Genomic DNA, 20819 nt, shown 5'->3' with positions numbered 1-20819 from the left:
AGGTTGTACTTCTTTAACTCAGCTCTGCCTTTTGAAGAAAAATACAAGTGTGTTTTCCAGTTATGTAAGTTTCACAGGCCCTTCTAAATCTCTTTATATAAATCTCAAGATCCAACGGTTACACAGGGGTCTTTACATTTTCCAGAGATCAGCTGACATGACAGCAGGTCAGCAGACCTGGTTGTAGTGCTTCTTCCAGTGTGGATATAAGCTGCTTTTCCAGACTGTACACTGTGGTACATAGGCGCTGTACTTTACTAAAGCCCTGTGACCTTTGGGAAAATATGGACTTGAGGAATGCTGCAGTTTATTGTACAGTACTGCAGCCTCCATGTGTTGTCTGCTAAGTGTAGGTCCAACCAAATTAAAAGATAGAAATTCTATCATGAATGATGCCTTTTTAAGCTGCGTGATCTGTGCTTTTGTCGTTTCGCACTTCACAGTACAATATACCTTAGTAGTCTATAGTAACTTAGTATATTATTTATATGCATGCCCCTGCAACATGTCTGCAATCGTTGGACTCTGTGTATCATAGTGCCCTGAGGTTCATCACAGGTTGTAAAGCTCTCACCCACCATTGCACATTATATGGCAGGGTTGAATGGCCCTCACTGGCTGTACGTCGTCTCTCACATTGGCACATTTTTATTTATAAAGCCATCCTGGGGCAACTCCCTCAATATTTAAGTGGTTACATTTCGAGACTCCAGAGTACTTATTCTTTACGCTCAAATGATTGCTATCTCCTCAATGTTCCCAAAGTTCGCACTGAATTCGGCAAACGCTCCTTTATGCATTCTGCACCTGCTGCCTGGAATTCATTGCAGAGTACTCTGAAACTGAAGGAACTTATTTCCCTTAGAACATTTAGAAATTTTGTAAGAAACCTGGAATCAGCCTCTTATTGTTTCTGTTCATGTTTTGTGTGAAGGTCCTGTTATTCAACCATATTGACCCATCCAGACTGTATATTGTACATTACTGTTTGATTCCTTATTGTTTGATTCTTTGTTTTATGGCTTAACTGTGAACTGTTTGTTTTAAATGTTGAAACTGATGTTTAGGCTGCTGTCTTGGCCAGGCTTCCCTTGAAAAAGAGATCATTGTGTCTCAATGGGACCGATCTGGTTAAATAAAGGCTAAATAAAAAAAAAAAAATAAAGTATAACTATATTTACTATAGTTATAGTATAGCTTTTGTTTAGAATGCTACTGCAAGAGCAAAAAATTTAAAGGTCTAATTCCATCATTTTTTCATTTATTCAATGTATTGTTGTAATCTGAAGTATTAAAGAATGCTGTGTGAGCAGGTTTTTGTAAAAAAAAAAAAAAAAAAAAAAAAGTGCTCCGGTGATCTGGTATAACGCTGTTTTAGTCTGATATAGAAGTGGGTGTGACGAAACGCTAGGATTTCGTGTCTTTCACCTTAGTATTCATACATGCAAACATATCGCCTCTGATTGGCTACTAGCACTGCAAGGCAGTGAGACAGACAACAGTTTTAGAAACATTTTAAAATAGATATTTTTACACTAATAGCAGTCTTTGCAATGTCATATGTTACTTTACAACATGTGTAATGCTCTGCTCATTGCAGTTCAGCCACTGACCTAGTCTTGGAGTCTCTGTAAAACACAAAATCCACTGGAGATCCTATGTAAACTCTAATGTAGCTCTGAATTACGGGGCAAAGCATATAACACTGATGTGATATTTGCACAAAAACAGAGGAACGAACTGCCATGTTGTTCCTAAAGCTGTTAGCTCCTCTCTGACGAGACATTTTGCTGTCTGGCTTTAGCTCTGTCTGTGGGCGATCCCGAGCCAAGATGGGCGAGGCCAGGAATACTAATTTACGAGTTGACGTAGACACTGTGGTTTCCCTGATCGATTTACATATGCAACTATTGTATTTCACAAATAACCAGAAAAAGTGGATTTTAGTGGAAGGAGACATTTTAATAATCTATACTCATTACGTATGTAAATTAATATCTACTTCAAGCTATTTATACTTTTAATTAATATTATAAAAGCGTTGAGATGAAATGAGACAAATACAATGAGGATGAGAGAGAGCTGGAATGTGTGTGTGAGATGGAGGAACGTCTCTCCGGTGTTCACGCTCTAATCATGAGTTTAAAACATGTGTAGAGTTGAGGTTGTGCAGTGCAGGATGGCCTTTACTCACAGAGCTGCTCTTGTTCTGAGCCTCCTGCCTGAAGCCATCAGAAAGGGTATAGAGGAAGTCTGTCTCTTCCCCACAAGACTATGCCAAGCTCTCCCTATCTTCTACATGCAGTCATTCACAGAGGAGTGCACAGGTCTGAAATACAGCCAGTGGAAAGAACAACTCTACCCCTTTACAACACAACTGAAGCTCTCAAACACATTGAGAGGGCAAGAAGTTCAACATTGAGAGGGCAAGAAGTTCAAGTAATTAACTCTTGGCGAGTTCAGCACAGCTGTTAACTGAAAGCCATTCCAGGTGACTCTACCTCATAAAGCTGACTAAAAAAAACAAGATGCTCAAAGCTGTCAAGAGAGGTGCCTGCTTTATTTAATAATCTAAAATATAAATCAGAGTTATTTAGTAAACAAAAAAGTGTAAAGCAAACCAGAATATGTTTTCTTCATTTCTTCATTGGATGACTTTAGTATTAATCTATTTTAAGTCGTCCAAACTTTTGACTGGTACTGTGTATACAGCATTGCTGTAGCTACACAGTCATTAGAATTGCTACCAAGCCATTAGCATCCCTACTACACAGGCTTCCAGCCTCATTTAGCATTGCTAATGTGGTCTCCTCATTGCAATTGTGGTGTTAGACCCACTTAGCACCACCACCATGGTGTTAGCATCACTAGTTCACCATTAGCATTACCATTAACATCAGCATTAACATTATGATGTCAGCATTGCTGTCTTGTCACATCTAAAACTTGTAAATATGTGATGTACAACTTAAGGCTTACAGACCAAGGCTAGTCTCTTTTCAGGCAGGGTCATCTATATAAATATATATAAGATATATTATTAATGCCACCATTGTAAAAATGGCAGTGGTGATCTGTGCAGCCAGTGGTGTATCAAATTAAATTAATCCCTGAAATTAGCGTTGATGCCCAGCTCTAGTTTTAGCACATTAATACCATATTTTTCACACTGTAAGGCGTACCTAAAATTATTTTATTTTAACAAAAAAATTTCAGTGTGCCTTTTGATCCGGTGTGCCTTATGTGTGAATTTTACCAGTCAGGTTGTAAGGAGCAGTAAAGCCACTTCATTGAAGTACAGTGTTAAACAGGAGCGCTAGCTCTTTCGCCATTCAGAGATGAGTATTTTCGGCCTTTAGCCTGCTGCTAACCCCAGCTAGCACTGCTGGAGCAGCGTTACCCGGCAACTGTGCTAAGTGCTAGCTCTTTTGCCGCATAGAGTAGAGAAATATCGGGCCTGGAGTCTGTACCTTTACTGTGTTAAAACGAGCTATGTGGGACGAACCGCTAGCTTATATAGCCATGGCTTACTGGAACACTCAGGGTTCATCAGTGTAGTGCTGTCGGGTAGCATTAGCCGCTAACCAGGAATCTTTTTTATTTCTTTTTTTTATTTTATTTTTTTTATAGAATTACAGTTTTGTTTACTTGACTTAGCTTAGCTTTTCAGGTCTTACCACCCAGCGGTGAGACCTGTTGAATTAGAAGGGAGCCATGGCAACACCCCTGTTCCTTACTAGTGTCACATAATATTCCTTATATTTTGGTGCACCTTATGTATGAAAATAGACCAGAAAATAGACGTTTATTGATAGTGAGCCTTATAATCCAGTGCGCCTTACAGTGCAAAAAATCCAGTATGTAATGTTGCCAGTACATTTGGACCCTTTATTTGTCAAAGTGTGCCTTAAAATTAATATTATGACCTTTTTTATTTTCTGTAATAGTTTAGATATTGGGTATGCCAATGGTCTTTGTGTGTGTGTTTTTAGGTGGATAAGGACTTCATCCCTGGCCTGATGTATATCAGAGATAACGAGGCATCAGCAGAGGAGTTTGAGGCCATGCCGCTGCCCTTCACTGTGCCCAACGCCTGTGGTCAAGAAGTGCAGCTCAGCTCCAAATACTCGCACATCAGTCTGGAGAACCGTGCAGAATATGTGCGCCTCGCAATCAACTACAGGTGACCATAGAACCTTTCATAGAGCACTCACCTACACGCTGATGCTCTTTATTTCTGCACATTTTACTGGATCTCTTCTGTGTTTTGTGGTTTCTTTGATATGTGGTGGCCTCATTATTTGGCCCATTGAGTGAGTGGTGATATTTCTGTCAGGTGAGCTGAATTGAGGTACAGGGGGAAAGCTAATCTTGTTTCTTTGAAAGTGTGCTCTCCCTCATGTGATTCCCACAGAGCTTACAGTAGCTTTGCATTTTTGGGTGGTGAAATATCCGCCACAGAAATCTATATCATGTGGTCATGCGTTCCAGTCAAGAGCAAATCTGCATACGTAACCATGTACTATAGATTGTGCCCCAGGAACTGTATTTGTCTGACTTTGTAAACTTAATCTTTGTGTGTGTGTTTGTGTGTGTGTGTGTGTGTGTGTAGGCTGCATGAGTTTGATGAGCAGGTGGCTGCAGTGAGGGAGGGTATGGCCCGGGTGGTGCCTGTTCCTCTACTCTCTCTCTTCACAGGCTATGAGCTGGAGACCATGGTAAGCACTTACCAAACATCACACACTGTGTGGGTGTAATCGGATATATACAATAATATACACAGAACAACTGATCAAAAAGGGGAATTCATATTTTTTTAAACATTTAAAACTTAATTAATTCAAATATTTCAGCTACTACTATTACTACTAACACTATTACTACTATGACTATTACTATTCTAATTCTACTACTCCTGCTGCTGCTGCTGCTGCTGCTACTACTACTACTACTACATTTATTATTGCTGCACCTATGACTACTTCTGCTATTATTTCTATATAACAAAATGTACTACTGCAACTATCACTGCCACTATAGCTGTTACTACTACTACTACTACTACTGCTGCTGCTACTACTACTACTGGTAACTAGGGATGTCCCAATCACATTTTTTGCTCCCGGGTCCGAGTCATTTGATTTTAAGTATCTGCTGATATCAAGTCCCAATCTGATACTTTGGCAATGCAGTAAAAAGAAAAAAAAAAGAATGAACACATTCAAGTTAGCCCTTAAGGTATTTTTTTTATATAATTCATTTTTTAATTATTGAAACAGCAGAATCAAAACAGCCAATTCCTAGCACAAACTAAACAAGTACTAAATGGTCATATAAATGATATCCATTTAAATATGCATTTAAAAATGCCTTTCATAAACAAATGGAAAAATATCACACAACAATTCTGTGATGAATCATTAATATCGTGATTGATTTTTTGGAAATTCTGATAATTTTGTTTTTTTGGAAAACTGCTACTACTACTACTATTACATTTATTATTGCTGCACCTATGACTACTTCTGCTATTATTTCTATATAACAAAATGTACTACTGCAACTATCACTGCCACTATAGCTGTTACTACTACTACTACTGCTGCTACTACTACTGCTACTACTACTACTGGTAACTAGGGATCTCCCAATCACATTTTTTGCTTCCGGGTCCGAGTCATTTGATTTTAAGTATCTGCTGATATCAAGTGCAATCAATCAATGCAGTAAAAAGAAAAAAGAAGAAAGAACACATTCAAGTTGGCCCTTGAGGTATTTTTTTATATAATTCTTTTTTTAATTATTGAAATAACAGAATCAAAACAGCCAATTCCTAGCACAAACTAAACAAGTACTAAATGGCCATATAAATGATATCCATTTAAATATCCATTTAAATATGCATTCAATAAACAAATGAAAAAATGTTACACAACAATTCTGTGATGAATCATTAATATCGTGATTGATTTTTTAAAAATTATGATAGTTCTAATAATAGTGTCATCACATGATCGGATCAGTGATCTCCCTATTAGTACCATTAGTTCTACTACTATTACTATTGCTATTACTACAATTGCTGCTACTACTACCACTACTACTATTACTGTTACTGTGCCTATGACTACTACTACTATTATTTCTAATATTACTGTTACAACAAAATACTACTACTACTACTACTATTAATAATAATACTAAAACAACATGTACTACTACTACTATAGCTATTAGTATTACTGTTTTTACTATTACAACAACGTATACTACTGCTATTAATGCAACAAGTACGGTACTATTACAACTCTTCAAACATTGGATAAAACATGTCTGATGTGTTCGGTCTGCAGGTTTGTGGCAGTCCTGACATTCCGCTGCATTTGCTGAAGTCTGTAGCCACTTACAAGGGGGTGGAGCCCACAGCTCCACTCATCCAGTGGTTCTGGGAGGTGATGGAGTCCTTCTCCAACACGGAGCGCTCACTCTTCCTCAGGTTTGTGTGGGGACGCACGCGACTGCCCCGGACTATCGCAGATTTCCGAGGACGAGATTTTGTGGTTCAGGTGAGGGGACATGTTTACTGCTGCTGTTCTGATTTATTTAGTATGATTTTGCGGTAACTGAGTTTTATATGGCTGGGCTTATCTGTAGCAAGCTTTAGAAATTTATGTGAAATCTTGTGCCTACGACCACAGCAATGCAGTGCCAATATTACACATTATAGCACGAACCTCAAGTGTATTATTGCAATTATATCACAGTTCCATTATCACTGTTTATTGAAAGATTTAGAGTTAAAGAGGACAAGAACATATGATCTGTTTGGTTATAAACACTCCACGAATCAAAATAGTTTAATATAGTAAAATAAATAGTATAATAGTTGTAGTAAAAATAGTAAAATAATTGCTGCTCTGTTTGCAGCACTTACAAGCCAAACAGCACAGCTAAATTGTTGCTAGGTTACCTGTGTGTGGTGGAGTAGTAATACATGGAGAGCTTCGGTTACAGTGCATTACCAGCTGATAATGGCAGGTTGGATTGGGTTGGATCTAACTGTGGTAAAATTGATCTTGCCTCTTTCTAGTAAATCTCCATCCATCTTTATATTTCTTAACTTTTCCTCCTGTTTCTTTATTTATTTTCAGGTTCTGGACAAGTACAACCCCCCAGACCACTTCCTCCCAGAGTCGTACACCTGCTTCTTCCTGCTCAAACTGCCTCGTTACTCCTGTAAGCTGGTCCTGGAGGAGAAGCTGAAGTACGCCATCCATTTCTGCAAGTCCATCGACACTGACGACTACGCCCGCATCGCTCTGAGCGGTGAGCCGGCAGCCGACGACAGCAGCGACGACTCTGACAACGAGGACGCCGATTCCTTTGCCTCTGACTCCACACAGGACTACCTAACCGGACACTGACGTCTGCGTGTCACTCACACACACACACGGCCACGCACACTCTCGCGCACACACACTCCCCTTTCTGAAGAAGGATGGATCCCATGGGGAGTCATAATATGCTGCCAAGCAATGATAAGAAACAAATACACACACAAAAAAAGAACTGATGACTGATGATGTTTTAAGCTCACTGAAATACACACACAAACACACACACACATGTACTACCGTGACTAAAATGAAGAGACTATCTTTATGTGCAATTAGCTTTGAAAGCACTACAAGCTGGTGAAGATTTTTTTTTTGTTTATTTTAAAAAAAAAGAGAGAGAGAGAGAGAGAGAGAGAGAGAGAGACACAGGTCGAGGGGTAAAACTGCACACATGAATGTTTGTAGATGTTGTGTTTATATATTTTATGACTGCGGACAGACAGGCCGCCTAGCCTAGCACTGTGGTAGACGACCCCTGACACTCTCTGTGCATCCTCCCTCCCCCCCAAATGCCCCGCTTTATCCTATCATTTAAAAAACATCAAACAGCATTTCCTCATCCTCCTTCTCAAAAAAACAATTAGCAGTATTTCTTTCTAAGAATCTTTTTAACTTTGAACTGTAAGAGTAGTGCTCATTTGACTCAATGACTCAGTTTGTGTCAATGGGAGCTCGTTCAGGGGTTGTTTTTAGGTCGTCGGTCACTGTAATCAGTTTCCTCCTCCCCTCCATCTCAATGTGTGTCTGCACTGGCTTCCTGATGGACTGTAAATAATAATAATGATAATAATAATAATAATAATAATAATAATAATAATAATATTGTGCCATGTGTTCATAAGATGTCTCATTCCCGTGTAATAAATAAATGTTAATAAATTTCTGTTAAAAAAATGAAACCCAGATGTTTGTGTTTTTCCTGTTTTAAGTGAAAGGCAAATTGTGTTTTAATGAAATGCCGGTCCTGATTTATTTTCCCCTGCTGTTGCTCTTGTTAAAGGTTTTAGTTTATATTGAGAGTACAAGGTGTTCCACAGATTTTGTCAAACAAACTAAATTTCAAACTGAGACATGCAGCTCACATTTGTCCCCAGATTGAGGACACTAAACATGCAAAATCTGCTTGCTTGCTTTCATGGGTGCAGCACAGTATGTTGGGTGTTTCATACCCAGGCATACTGCCATGTGTGTTTTATACCTGGCAATCTGAGGTGTGGAAGTAGAAGAGGGAAATGGGCAAACAAGATCAGAGGCCGTTTGTGCTCTTTAAGGAACAATTCCAGGAAACACACTTGCTGAAGCTATAACTGAAATTGCTGATTCAAACAACCAATGATTTATAAAGGAAAATCATGAAAATTATCAGCAGTGCCCAACCTTTTTTTTTTTTTCAATTTTAGTGCCCAATTGTTATGTTTTTTTATACCAGCAGCAGCAGCAATCTCAGGCACAGTACTCTGTTAGTTCAAATTCACCAAACGAACGTGCTTGTCCTGCAGCAACAATATTCACAACTAAATTTTCCTGCTTTTCCTGTTATTTTGAGAGGGTACTCTGACTGCAGCTTGCAGGAAGACGGAGTTGGACGTCCAGCGCGTTTAACTCCGCCCACTTTGTTAGCGTCATGCCGTCCAGTTCCGCCCACTTTGCCAGCATCATGTCTTAGCTCCGCCTCTTAATGGAAGTAAACAATGTACAGGGCAGTTAGCGGACTTTAAATATAATGTGCCGCGTCGTCCGGCTTAAATACTGTGTATACACTACAAGCTTGCCAGACTGACAAGGCGTGGCGTGAACAAAGTGGGTGGGACTGGACGCGCTGGATGGCTGCAGTCAGTAGTAGATGGTTATTTTTCTTCGCTCGGCGAATTTGAACTAACCTAGAGTACTGTGCCTGAAGTTGCTGCTGCTGCTGGTATGAAAACCACAATAGCAGCACTAATATGGAGACGAAATTAATCTTTCATTCATTTTATCCTGATCCTGGAAAGGCTTTCCACCAATGAACCACCCGCTGAATTGTCAACACGCCAACGTCAGACGCATGTCCTTCTAAAACCAATCAGCGTCAAGTTAAGGAAAACGTATCGATACGTAAGTGATGATGAAAGGATGTAGGAGTATCACACAAAGGTCTTTGGTGCGCTCCCTAAACTGCAGTGTGAAAACAAAATTAAGCGGACCAAATATATACAATGTAGAAAACACATGAACCTTCAGGTGCTACTTTGGTTCGGACCGTGGTTTACGGACGAGGCTGAAGTTGGTTTGATATTCGCAGCTCCAGATTCGTTTGGCTCGATATTCGCAGCCTCGTATTCCCCGGCTGAAGTTGGTTTGATATTCGCAGCTGCCGCTTCACTGAACCACCGTGAACTAAAGGGAGCGTTCACAAACACCCGCTGTTTATATTAAACACCTCACAGATCAACACTGAAGGAGATAGAATGAAGAAAAGCAGTACAGCTGTTAATGAACAATGTAAATATACAATATATTATTAAATATAATTTTATATACACGACCTTTCATCAATTATTTTCTCCAGTTTTACTTACAACATGAATTTGCTGTTCTAGTGTAATTCATTCATTTCCTGAGTAAAAAATATCTGAAATAGAGATTTAGCCTCCTACTTTCAAGAAAACCTGGCATTATCCTGTCCGGAGCTAATTGTATATTGTAAAATATTTATTTTAACTACTGAATTTATAATTATATATTATAATAAATAATAAAAATATATATTTAATACAATTATATTTTAAAAGCCATTGCGCTCAAAAAATATGAGGCAGATGTTCAAGTGTGATTTTGAAAGACTTTTTCATCTTGGGCCAGAACAAATACACATCAGATGAAGAGAACTACTCTCCCACTTTGAGGAAAACCTGGAATTAGCCTGGCCCAAGCTGATTTTATACTTTAAAATGAACTGGCAACATAGCATACCAATCCATAATGCACAATTTTTTTATGTAAAGCTGATGTTCTAGTGTAATTTTGAAGGACTTTTTCATCTTGGGCCAGACCAAATAGACATGATCTAAAGAGTACTAGTCTTCTACTTTAAGAAAAACCTGGAAATAGCCTGGCCCAAGCTGATTTTATACTTTAAAATGAACTGGCAACATGGAATACCGATCCATAAAGCACAATTTTTTTATGTAAAGCTGATGTTCCAGTGTGATTTTGAAGGACTTTTTCATCTTGGGCCAGACCAAATACACATGATCTAAAGAGTACTAGTCTTCTACTTTAAGGAAAACCTGGAATTAGCCTGGCCCAAGCTGATTTTATACTTTAAAATTAACTGGCAACATGGCCTACCGATCCATAATGCACAAAAAAATGTAATATAAAGCTGATGTTCTAGTGTGATTTTGAAGGACTTTTTAATCTTGGGCCAGACCAAATACACATGATCTGAAGAGTACTAGTCTTCTACTTTAAGGAAAACGTGGAAATAGCTTGGCCCAAGCTGATTTTATACTTTAAAATGAACTGGCAACATGTAATAACGATCCATAATGCACAAAGAGATTGAATATAAAGCTGATGTTCTAGTGTGATTTTGAAGGACTTTTTCATATTGGGCCAGACCAAATACACATGATCTAAAGAGTACTAGTCTTCTACTTTAAGAAAAACCTGGAATTAGCCTGGCCCAAGCTGATTTTATACTTTAAAATGAATTGGCAACATGGTATAACGAGCCATTTTGCACAAAAAAGCCACTGTTCCAGTACAATTTTGAAGAATTTTTTAATCTTGGGCCAGAACCAATACACATGATCTGAAGAGAACTAGTCTTCTACTTTAAGGAAAACCTGGAAATAGCCTGGCCCAAGCTGATTTTATACTTTAAAATGAACTGGCAATATGGAATACCGATCCATAATGCACAATTTTTCTTTATGTAAAGCTGATGTTCCAGTGTGATTTTGAAGGGCTTTTTCATCTTGGGCCAGACCAAATACACATGATCTAAAGAGTACTAGTCTTCTACTTTAAGGAAAACCTGGAATTAGCCTGGCCCGAGCTGATTTTATACTTTAAAATGAACTGGCAACATAGCATACCAATCCATAATGCACAATTTTTTTTATGTAAAGCTGATGTTCTAGTGTGATTTTGAAGGACTTTTTAATCTTGGGCCAGACCAAGTAGACATGATCTAAAGAGTACTAGTCTTCTACTTTAAGAAAAACCTGGAAGTAGCCTGGCCCAAGCTGATTTTATACTTTAAAATGAACTGGCAACATGGTATAACGACCCATAATGCACATTTTTTTTATGTAAAGCTGATGTTCTAGTGTGATTTTGAAAGACTTTTTCATCTTGGGCCAGACCAAATACACATGATCTAAAGAGTACTAGTCTTCTACTTTAAGGAAAGCCTGGAAATAGCCTGGCCCAAGCTGATTTTATACTTTAAAATGAATTGGCAACATGGTATAACGAGCCATTTTGCACAAAAAAGCCACTGTTCCAGTACAATTTTGAAGATTTTTTTAATCTTGGGCCAGAACAAATACACATGATCTAAAGAGTACTAGTATTCTACTTTAAGGAAAACCTGGAATTAGCCTGGCCCAAGCTGATTTTATACTTTAAAATTAACTGGCAACATGGTATAACGACCCATAATGCACATTTTTTTTATGTAAAGCTGATGTTCTAGTGTGATTTTGAAAGACTTTTTCATCTTGGGCCAGACCAAATACACATGATCTAAAGAGTACTAGTCTTCTACTTTAAGGAAAGCCTGGAAATAGCCTGGCCCAAGCTGATTTTATACTTTAAAATGAACTGGCAACATGGAATACCGATCCATGAAGCACAATTTTTTATGTAAAGCTGATGTTCTAGTGTGATTTTGAAGGACTTTTTCATCTTGGGCCAGACCAAATACACATGATCTAAAGAGTACTAGTCTTCTACTTTAAGGAAAACCTGGAATTAGCCTGGCCCAAGCTGATTTTATACTTTAAAATTAACTGGCAACATGGCCTACCGATCCATAATGCACAAAAATATTGAATATAAAGCTGATGTTCTAGTGTGATTTTGAAGGACTTTTTAATCTTGGGCCAGACCAAATACACATGATATAAAGAGTACTAGTCTTCTACTTTAAGGAAAACCTGGAAATAGCTTGGCCCAAGCTGATTTTATACTTTAAAATGAACTGGCAACATGGAATACCGATCCATAATGCACAATTTTTTTATGTAAAGCTGATGTTCCAGTGTGATTTTGAAGGACTTTTTCATATTGGGCCAGACCAAATACACATGATCTAAAGAGTACTAGTCTTCTACTTTAAGGAAAACCTGGAATTAGCCTGGCCCAAGCTGATTTTATACTTTAAAATGAACTGGCAACATGGTATAACGAGACATTTTGCACAAAAAAGCCACTGTTCCAGTACAATTTTGAAGATTTTTTTAATCTTGGGCCAGTACAAATACACATGATCTGAAGAGTACTAGTCTTCTACTTTAAGGAAAACTTGGTATTAGCCTGGCCCGAGCTGATTTTATCCTTTAAAATGAATTGGCAACATGACATGAAAGCCATTTTGCACAGAAATAATGAATATAAAGCATTGATTTTGAGAATACCAGAACTCTTCATCTGATGTGTATTTGGTCTGAAAAAAAAAGTCCAAAATCATACTGGAATATCAGCTTTAAATAATATTTTTTTTGTGCTGCCATGTTGCCAATTAATTGTGCAGTCTAAAATCAGCTCGGGCCAGGCAAATCCCAAAATTTCCTTAAAGTAGAAGACTAGTACTCTTTAGATCATGTGTATTTGGTCTGGCCCAATATGAAAAAGTCCTTCAAAATCACACTAGAACATCAGCTTTACATAAAAAAAATTGTGCTTTATGGCTCGTTATACCATGTAGCCAGTTCATTTTAAAGTATAAAATCAGCTTGGGCCAGGCTACTTCCAGGTTTTCCTTAAAGTAGAAGGCTAGTACTCTTCAGATCATGTGTATTTGGTCTGGCCCAAGATGAAAAAGTTCTTCAAAATCACACTAGAACATCTGCTATACATAAAAAAAAAATTGTGCATTATGGATCGGTATGCTATGTTGCCAGTTCATTTTAAAGTATAAAATCAGCTCGGGCCAGGCTAATTCCAGGTTTTCCTTAAAGAAGAAGACTAGTACTCTTCAGATCATGTGTATTTGGTCTGGCCCAAGATTAAAAAGTCCTTCAAAATCACACTAGAACATCAGCTTTATATTACATTTTTTTGTGCATTATGGATCGGTAGGCCATGTTGCCAGTTAATTTTAAAGTATAAAATCAGCTCAGGCCAGGCTAATTCCAGGTTTTCCTTGAAGAAGAAGACTAGTACTCTCCAGATCATGTGTATTTGGTCTGGCACAATATGAAAAAGTCCTTCAAAATCACACTGGAACATCAGCTTTAAATAAAAAAATTGTGCATTATGGATCGGTATTCCATGTTGCCAGTTAATTTTAAAGTATAAAATCAGCCTGGGCCAAGCTATTTCCAGGTTTTCCTTAAAGTAGAAGACTAGTACTCTTTAGATCATGTGTATTTGTTCTGGCCCAAGATTAAAAAGTCCTTCAAAATCACACTAGAACATCAGCTTTATATTAAATTTTTTTGTGCATTATGGATCGGTAGGCCATGTTGCCAGTTAATTTTAAAGTATAAAATCAGCCTGGGCCAAGCTATTTCCAGGTTTTCCTTAAAGTAGAAGACTAGTACTCTTTAGATCATGTGTATTTGTTCTGGCCCAAGATGAAAAAGTCCTTCAAAATCACACTGGAACATCAGCTTTACATAAAAAAATTGTGCTTTATGGATCGGTATTCCATGTTGCCAGTTCATTTTAAAGTATAAAATCAGCTTGGGCCAGGCTATTTCCAGGTTTTCCTTAAAGTAGAAGACTAGTACTCTTTAGATCATGTGTATGTATTCTGGCCCAAGATTTAAAAAATCTTCAAAATTGTACTGGAACAGTGGCTTTTTGTGCAAAATGGCTCGTTATACCATGTTGCCAATTCATTTTAAAGTATAAAATCAGCTTGGGCCAGGCTATTTCCAGGTTTTCCTTAAAGTAGAAGACTAGTACTCTTTAGATCATGTGTATTTGGTCTGGCCCAAGATTAAAAAGTCCTTCAAAATCACACTAGAACATCAGCTTTACATAAAAAAAATTGTGCATTATGGGTCGTTATACCATGTTGCCAGTTCATTTTAAAGTATAAAATCAGCTTGGGCCAGGCTAACTCCAGGTTTTCCTTAAAGTAGAAGACTAGTACTCTTTAGATCATGTGTATTTGGTCTGGCCCAAGATTAAAAAATCCTTCAAAATCACACTAGAACATCAGCTTTATATTTAATTTTTTTGTGCATTATGGATCGGTAGGCCATGTTGCCAGTTCATTTTAAAGTATAAAATCAGCTTGGGCCAGGCTAATTCCAGGCTTTCCCTAAAGTAGAAGACTAGTACTCTTTAGATCATGTGTATTTGGTCTGGCCCAATATGAAAAAGTCCTTCAAAATCACACTGGAACATCAGCTTTACATAAAAAAAATTGTGCATTATGGATTGGTATGCTATGTTGCCAGTTCATTTTAAAGTATAAAATCAGCTTGGGCCAGGCTAATTCCAGGTTTTTCTTAAAGTAGAAGACTAGTACTCTTCAGATCATGTGTATTTGTTCTGGCCCAACATGAAAAAGTTCTTCAAAATCACACTTGAACATCTGCCTCATATTTTTTGAGCGCAATGGCTTTTAAAATATAATTTTATTAAATATATATTTAATTATTTATTGTAATATATAATTATAAATTCAGTAATTAAAATAAATATTTTACAATATACAAAATTACATTTAATACGATATTGTATATTTACATTGTTCATTAACAGCTGTACTGCTTTTCTTCATTCTATCTCCTTCAGTGTTGATCTGTGAGGTGTTTAATATAAACAGCGGGTGTTTGTGAACGCTCCCTTTAGTTCACGGTGGTTCAGTGAAGCGGCAGCTGCGAATATCAAACCAACTTCAGCCGGGGAATACGAGGCTGCGAATATCGAGCCAAACGAATCTGGAGCTGCGAATATCAAACCAACTTCAGCCTCGTGGTTTACGGCCCCTTTCACACTTGCTACTTTGGTTCGGACCAAACTGAAAAGTCCGAAAGTCCGGACCAAACGAGGCAGGTGTGAAAAGACTTACCGCTCGTTTTAAGGGTGAAAATGTGTAATATGTTTGCAACCTCTTGGTTTAATGAGAGAAAATGTAATACAAGTAAAGTCTGCTGATCTAAGCACACGTTTTTAGATGTCTAATCTGCTAAAATCTCTATTTGTGTTTTATTTCACTTTTGTAGATTTGTTCTTCTTGTAGGCTGAAATGTCATCTTCTAAAGTAGCTAATGCTAACACTAAGGTTACATTTATGCAATGTGTTTTCTATCAGGTAGGCAGGACAGCAGGAACCTGGTTAATGCAGTCTTCTTAAAACTAAGCGCAGCCTACTTTTCTGTACTGTAAAACTTTATTAGACGTTTCATCATGTTTATACTGATTATTTATTTGGTTTGAATTAAATTAGGTTCATTGTAGGACTGCTAGAATTCTAGGGCTCTGTTGTTTTTTTTTTACAGCTAAAATATGTAGCTAATGTACTGTATTAGTAAACTCTTGTTTAAATAAGAGGAAAATGTAATACAAGTTAAGCCTCCTGTGCTAAATAAAATTGTCTAGACGATTCTGAACCTCTTAAACTGTCTCACCTAAAAGTTATTACACCCAATGATTATTAATACACTGCCTGATGTCTGAGACACAGTTTTACCATAGTTTTGTGAAAATCTTTGATCTGAATATGACCTCGGGCTAAAAAAAGCCTCAGACAGCTCTGTTAAAGAGATACAATGCTTCGTCTGTCCTTGAATAATGGACATAGAGGAGTCTTTGAAAATCATTATTATCCAGATAGATTAAATCGTATGTAGTCTGCTTATCTTGTTTGAAACGCCTACATTTATATATTAAAACTTGACCAATTCTTCCTTTTTCAAGGTGAACTGCTCTTGGATTCATTAGCAGCATCAAAGTTCAGTCAGCCAGTACTTTTGATAAAAGGGGTCTAATGACTTTTGATATCATGACATATTAAAATATTTCATACAGGATCCCTGCACCCTGCCTCTCTAAGAGTAGACATTAGTTATTTTGCTTTTATCCATGGCAGGATTAATGAAATTCCTCAAAGTGACCTATGTGGACAGAGTTGGATTAATGGGCATCCCAAAGCAGACCACCAAAGAGCTTTGAGTGTTAGATGTTAGATTAGATTTGAGGTTTCAATGTACTTTTAAAAAGGGTCAGGTTAATTACAAGGCTATTTTAAATTAGTTCATAAATGTATCTAAAATCTAACCTCTAAAAATAAACGGAGGTTTGATAAAGAGCCACATGAATATTAATTTGTTTTTTTTTTAGTCTCTGTTGTTGAGCTGGTACATGTGGATAAGACACCACAGCAGTGCTGGTGGAGTTTTTAAACACCTCACTGTCACAGCTGGACTTAAAATGGCGCTTTGGGCAGCGTCTTGTGACCACTGATGAAGGACTAGAGGATGAATAACAAGAACAGTGCAGCAACAGATTCAGAGCTTCTGTGTCTGACATCTACTCTACAAGTGGACAGGGAGTGAATACTGAGGCATTTAAAAACTCCAACAGCACTGCTGTGTACTGTGGAGCATTGAAGAAAAGGGTAAAAGTAGGGCTACAGTTGGCACAGTTGGTAATTACCCTTGTGAAAAAACAGTATACATAAATTATGCTTAAATAGGTCTGTACTTAAGTTAAGTTATTTTGGAACCACTAATTTGTACTTATTTGTAATTAAATTATTTATACTCAGTATATTAGTCATACTGTATGTTATTTTTGCCACTATTTAATACAATTTACTGTAGGTATATTTGCGTGAATTTCTCATTGTCAAGACAAAATTCATGTTTTAATAGGAAATGTCACTGAAGTACAGTTTTATTGCTGAAAAATAGGCTCCAAAAACATATTTAGTAAAGTTTTATCATATCATGAGCATATATTTTTACTAAGTACATCACCAGTACAAAATTAGCACAGCCAAACAGAGTTTACTTTTTCAAAGTATACTGAAATACAGATTAAGCAGTTAAAATGTATAATTAGAAAAAGTATACTTTAATTACTCTGCATATAGTTCAAGCACACTATTTATATACTCACCAGCCACTTTATTAGGTACACCTTGCTAGTACTGGGTTGGACTCCCTTTTGCCTTCAGCACTGCCTTAATCCTTCGTAGCATAGATTCATCAAGGTACTGGAAACATCATCCCTCAGAGAATCTAGTCCATATTGATATGATAGCATCATGCAACTGCTGCTCTATTGGATTGAGATCTGGTGAGTGTGGAGGCCATTCGAGTACAGTGAACTCATTGTCGTGTTCAAGAAACCAACTCATTGTCGTGTTCAAGAAACCAATCTGAGGTGATTTGTGCTTTATGACATGGAGCATTATCCTGCTGGAAGTAGCCATCAGAAGATGGGACCTTGTGGTCATAAAAGGATGGACGTGGTCAGCAACAATACTCAGGTAGGCAGTGGTGTTGACATGATGCTCAATTGGTACTAATGGGCCCAAAGTGTTCCAGGAAAAAATCCCCCACACCATTTCAGCACCCCCACCACCAGCCTGAACCGTTGATACAAAGCAGGATGGATCCATGCTTTCATGTTGTTGATGCCAAAATCTGGTCCTACCATCCGAATGTCGCAGCAGAAATTGAGACTCATCAGACCAGGTAACGTTTTTTTCCAATCTTCTATTGTCAAATTTTGGTGAGCCTGTGGGAATTGTAGCCTCAATTTCCTGTTCTTAGCTGAGAGGAGCGGCACCCGGTGTGATCTTCTGCTGCTGTAGCTCATCCGCCTCAAGGTTGGACGTGTTGTGGTTTCAGAGATGATCTTCTCTTCTGCAGACCTCGGTTGTAATGAGTGGTTATTTGAGTTACTGTTGTCGTTCTATCAGCTCGAACCAGTCTGGCCGTTCTCCTCTGACCTCTGGCATCAACAAGGCATTTGCTCCCACAGAACTGCGGCTCACTAGATATTTTCTCTTTTTCTGATCATTCTCTGTAAATCCCAGACATGGTTGTGCGTGAAAATCCCAGTAGATCATTTTTTCTAAAATAGGTCTGGCACCAACAACCATGCCACGTTCAAAGTCACTTAAATCAACCTCATTATGATGCTCTGATGGTTTGAACTGCAGCAGATTGTCCTGGCCATGTCTATATGCCTAAATGCGTTGAGTTGCTGCCATGTGATTGGCTGATTTGACATTTGCGTTAATGAACAGTTGGATAGGTGTGCATAATAAAGTGGCAGGTGAGTGTATATTTAAATACAGAACTTTTCTACAAGAGTATAAAATTACAAAATGTTTTTATTTCCTATTTCCTCAGTGAATCTGGGTGTAGAAAAAAGAAGGTCCTAAAAAAAAAAGAATGGTCCTAAATTTATGCTGGATTTGTGTTTAAAAAGCTTGTATATGCTCTAGCATTTTAATTTATGGTAGAACAGATACAAACTTTTTTGATTACCATGTAAAAAAAACTGGAATTTGAAGCAGCAGACTCCTTGCAGCAGTTGTGTGTTGGCCTGTGCTCTCGGCTGGGCAGCGATTTACGATAAGAGATGCCAAGTATGAGAATAAGACATGTCAGGTGCTGAGCTCTGAACCCAGACAACATACCTGCCCTGCTTTCATTTCTAATCTGAATGTTATTAATGATTTTCCTCCAGCCTCCAGATCTTCCACCACTCCAGTTCAAACAAAGGACAAAAGTGAACCTACTGCACTCATCTGTCTGTAACCCATCCCTACCAGAAACTGTCATTGTTAACTGTTCTCTGCAGTCATGTGCCACCACCAGTTTCTCAGTGAGTGTATCAGCTGTAGTGACTGTGTCTGAAACACTGGAAGCACTAGCGAGGCCTGCCCTCTCTTCTCAGTGCACTGTAGTGGCACATGATCTGGCAGAGCTGAGAGGATTAGGGTATGAAGGAAAAAAGGAGGGAGAAAAAAGTTTTATTTTGCTCAATTTGGCTCAGAAATCAGGAGCATTCTTTGCCGTCTTAAAGCTTTTTCCTTTTTTTTCTCAGAAATCACAAAGTATTACCAGGATCGGGTCAGGTGCTCGACTCACGCAGCGCAGCCTCCAGCAGAAATCAGAGATCAGCGGTGTGTCTGGGAGCGAGGAGGAGCACGAGGAAGAGGAGTCTGAGACACACACAATCCCACTGTACATCATATACTGTGTATATACAGATAATTGTGTCTAACTGTGTCCGATTAAAAAAAAAAGAAAGGAATGGGAAAAGGTAAAAAGTAAGAAAAATTCAAATGAGAAGTGTAAGCAACTAGTCTGAGGCACGTGGCATAAACTGGGCAGTGGGCAGCTGATCTGGGGTGGGTCATAGGGAAGCCTGACTTCCAGATACTTCATCACTTCATCAGTTTGAGCAGAAAGATGGAAATAGTTTTGACTGGATTGTTGGAGAGCAAACAATATTCCACATTATCAGACTCCGGCAGATCTGAATTTAACGGCCTAATTGAATGGAGAGAGCGAGAGGGTAACATAGACACAGAGGCCCCCAAAAACACTGGCATCCACCTACACCACTGCACTGAAAAAAGAGAATTGTTGGACCAACTTAAAAAAATTACTTCAATTGGTAACACATAAATAATTTAAGTTTTTACAAATTAAGTAAACAAGTTAGATCAACACAATTCCTTTAAGTTAGCTCAACGTAATTATTTGATTACTTTCAAGTTGACAGTTTTCATTATCTCAACTTAAATTTAAGGCAAATCAACTTAAATTATCCAGTTTATCCAACTTAATTACGTGCTTCATAATTTTAAAGTACAATGTAAAACATTTCAAGTTGTTTAAACTCAGCAATATAACTTCTCCTGCTGCCTTAAAAGGCTGAGTTAACTCAATGTGGTATTCTCAACATATTTGGTATATTATTATTTAACTGCAAATACTGACAGTATAATACATGAGTAAACTCAGCAAAGAGTGAACTCTGTAGCTCAAAGCCAGCATACTGTGATCACTAGAAACACAGAATAAAGTTAATGTGCTCTTACAGCCCACAAACACTGAGACCTGGCAATCAAATTATATTATAATATTGCACGCCTAGGATAAGGTAGCTTTGGGCAACAGACAACACAAAGATGGTAAGTAAGGAAGAGGCCACACCCAATATGCAGATATATGGTGCCAGGAGCCTATAGGAAAGCTGCATGAACCAACACTCTAGAAAGAGCAT

The 20819-nt window shown here is 37.9% G+C and overlaps 1 protein-coding gene across 5 annotated transcripts in view; it reads left to right on the top strand.

Moving 5' to 3' along the window:
- herc2 (HECT and RLD domain containing E3 ubiquitin protein ligase 2) overlaps positions 1 to 8296 on the top strand; it is a 94855-nt gene extending 86559 nt beyond the window's left edge. For all 5 annotated transcript variants that reach the window (XM_022675804.2, XM_022675803.2, XM_022675802.2 and 2 more), the window contains 4 exons: positions 3993 to 4183; positions 4613 to 4718; positions 6354 to 6566; positions 7152 to 8296. In XM_022675804.2, the coding sequence (XP_022531525.2) occupies positions 3993 to 4183; positions 4613 to 4718; positions 6354 to 6566; positions 7152 to 7424 (783 nt within the window). In that variant the 3' untranslated portion in view covers positions 7425 to 8296. The remainder of the gene's footprint in view (positions 1 to 3992; positions 4184 to 4612; positions 4719 to 6353; positions 6567 to 7151) is intronic.
- Positions 8297 to 20819: the final 12523 nt, after the last annotated feature.

The sequence above is a fragment of the Astyanax mexicanus genome, chromosome 5, assembly GCF_023375975.1.
Source record: "Astyanax mexicanus isolate ESR-SI-001 chromosome 5, AstMex3_surface, whole genome shotgun sequence".
Taxonomy (NCBI): domain Eukaryota; kingdom Metazoa; phylum Chordata; class Actinopteri; order Characiformes; family Acestrorhamphidae; genus Astyanax; species Astyanax mexicanus.
The sequence above is the reverse complement of the archived record's forward strand: the minus strand, read 5'-3'. Positions and strand labels throughout refer to the sequence as shown.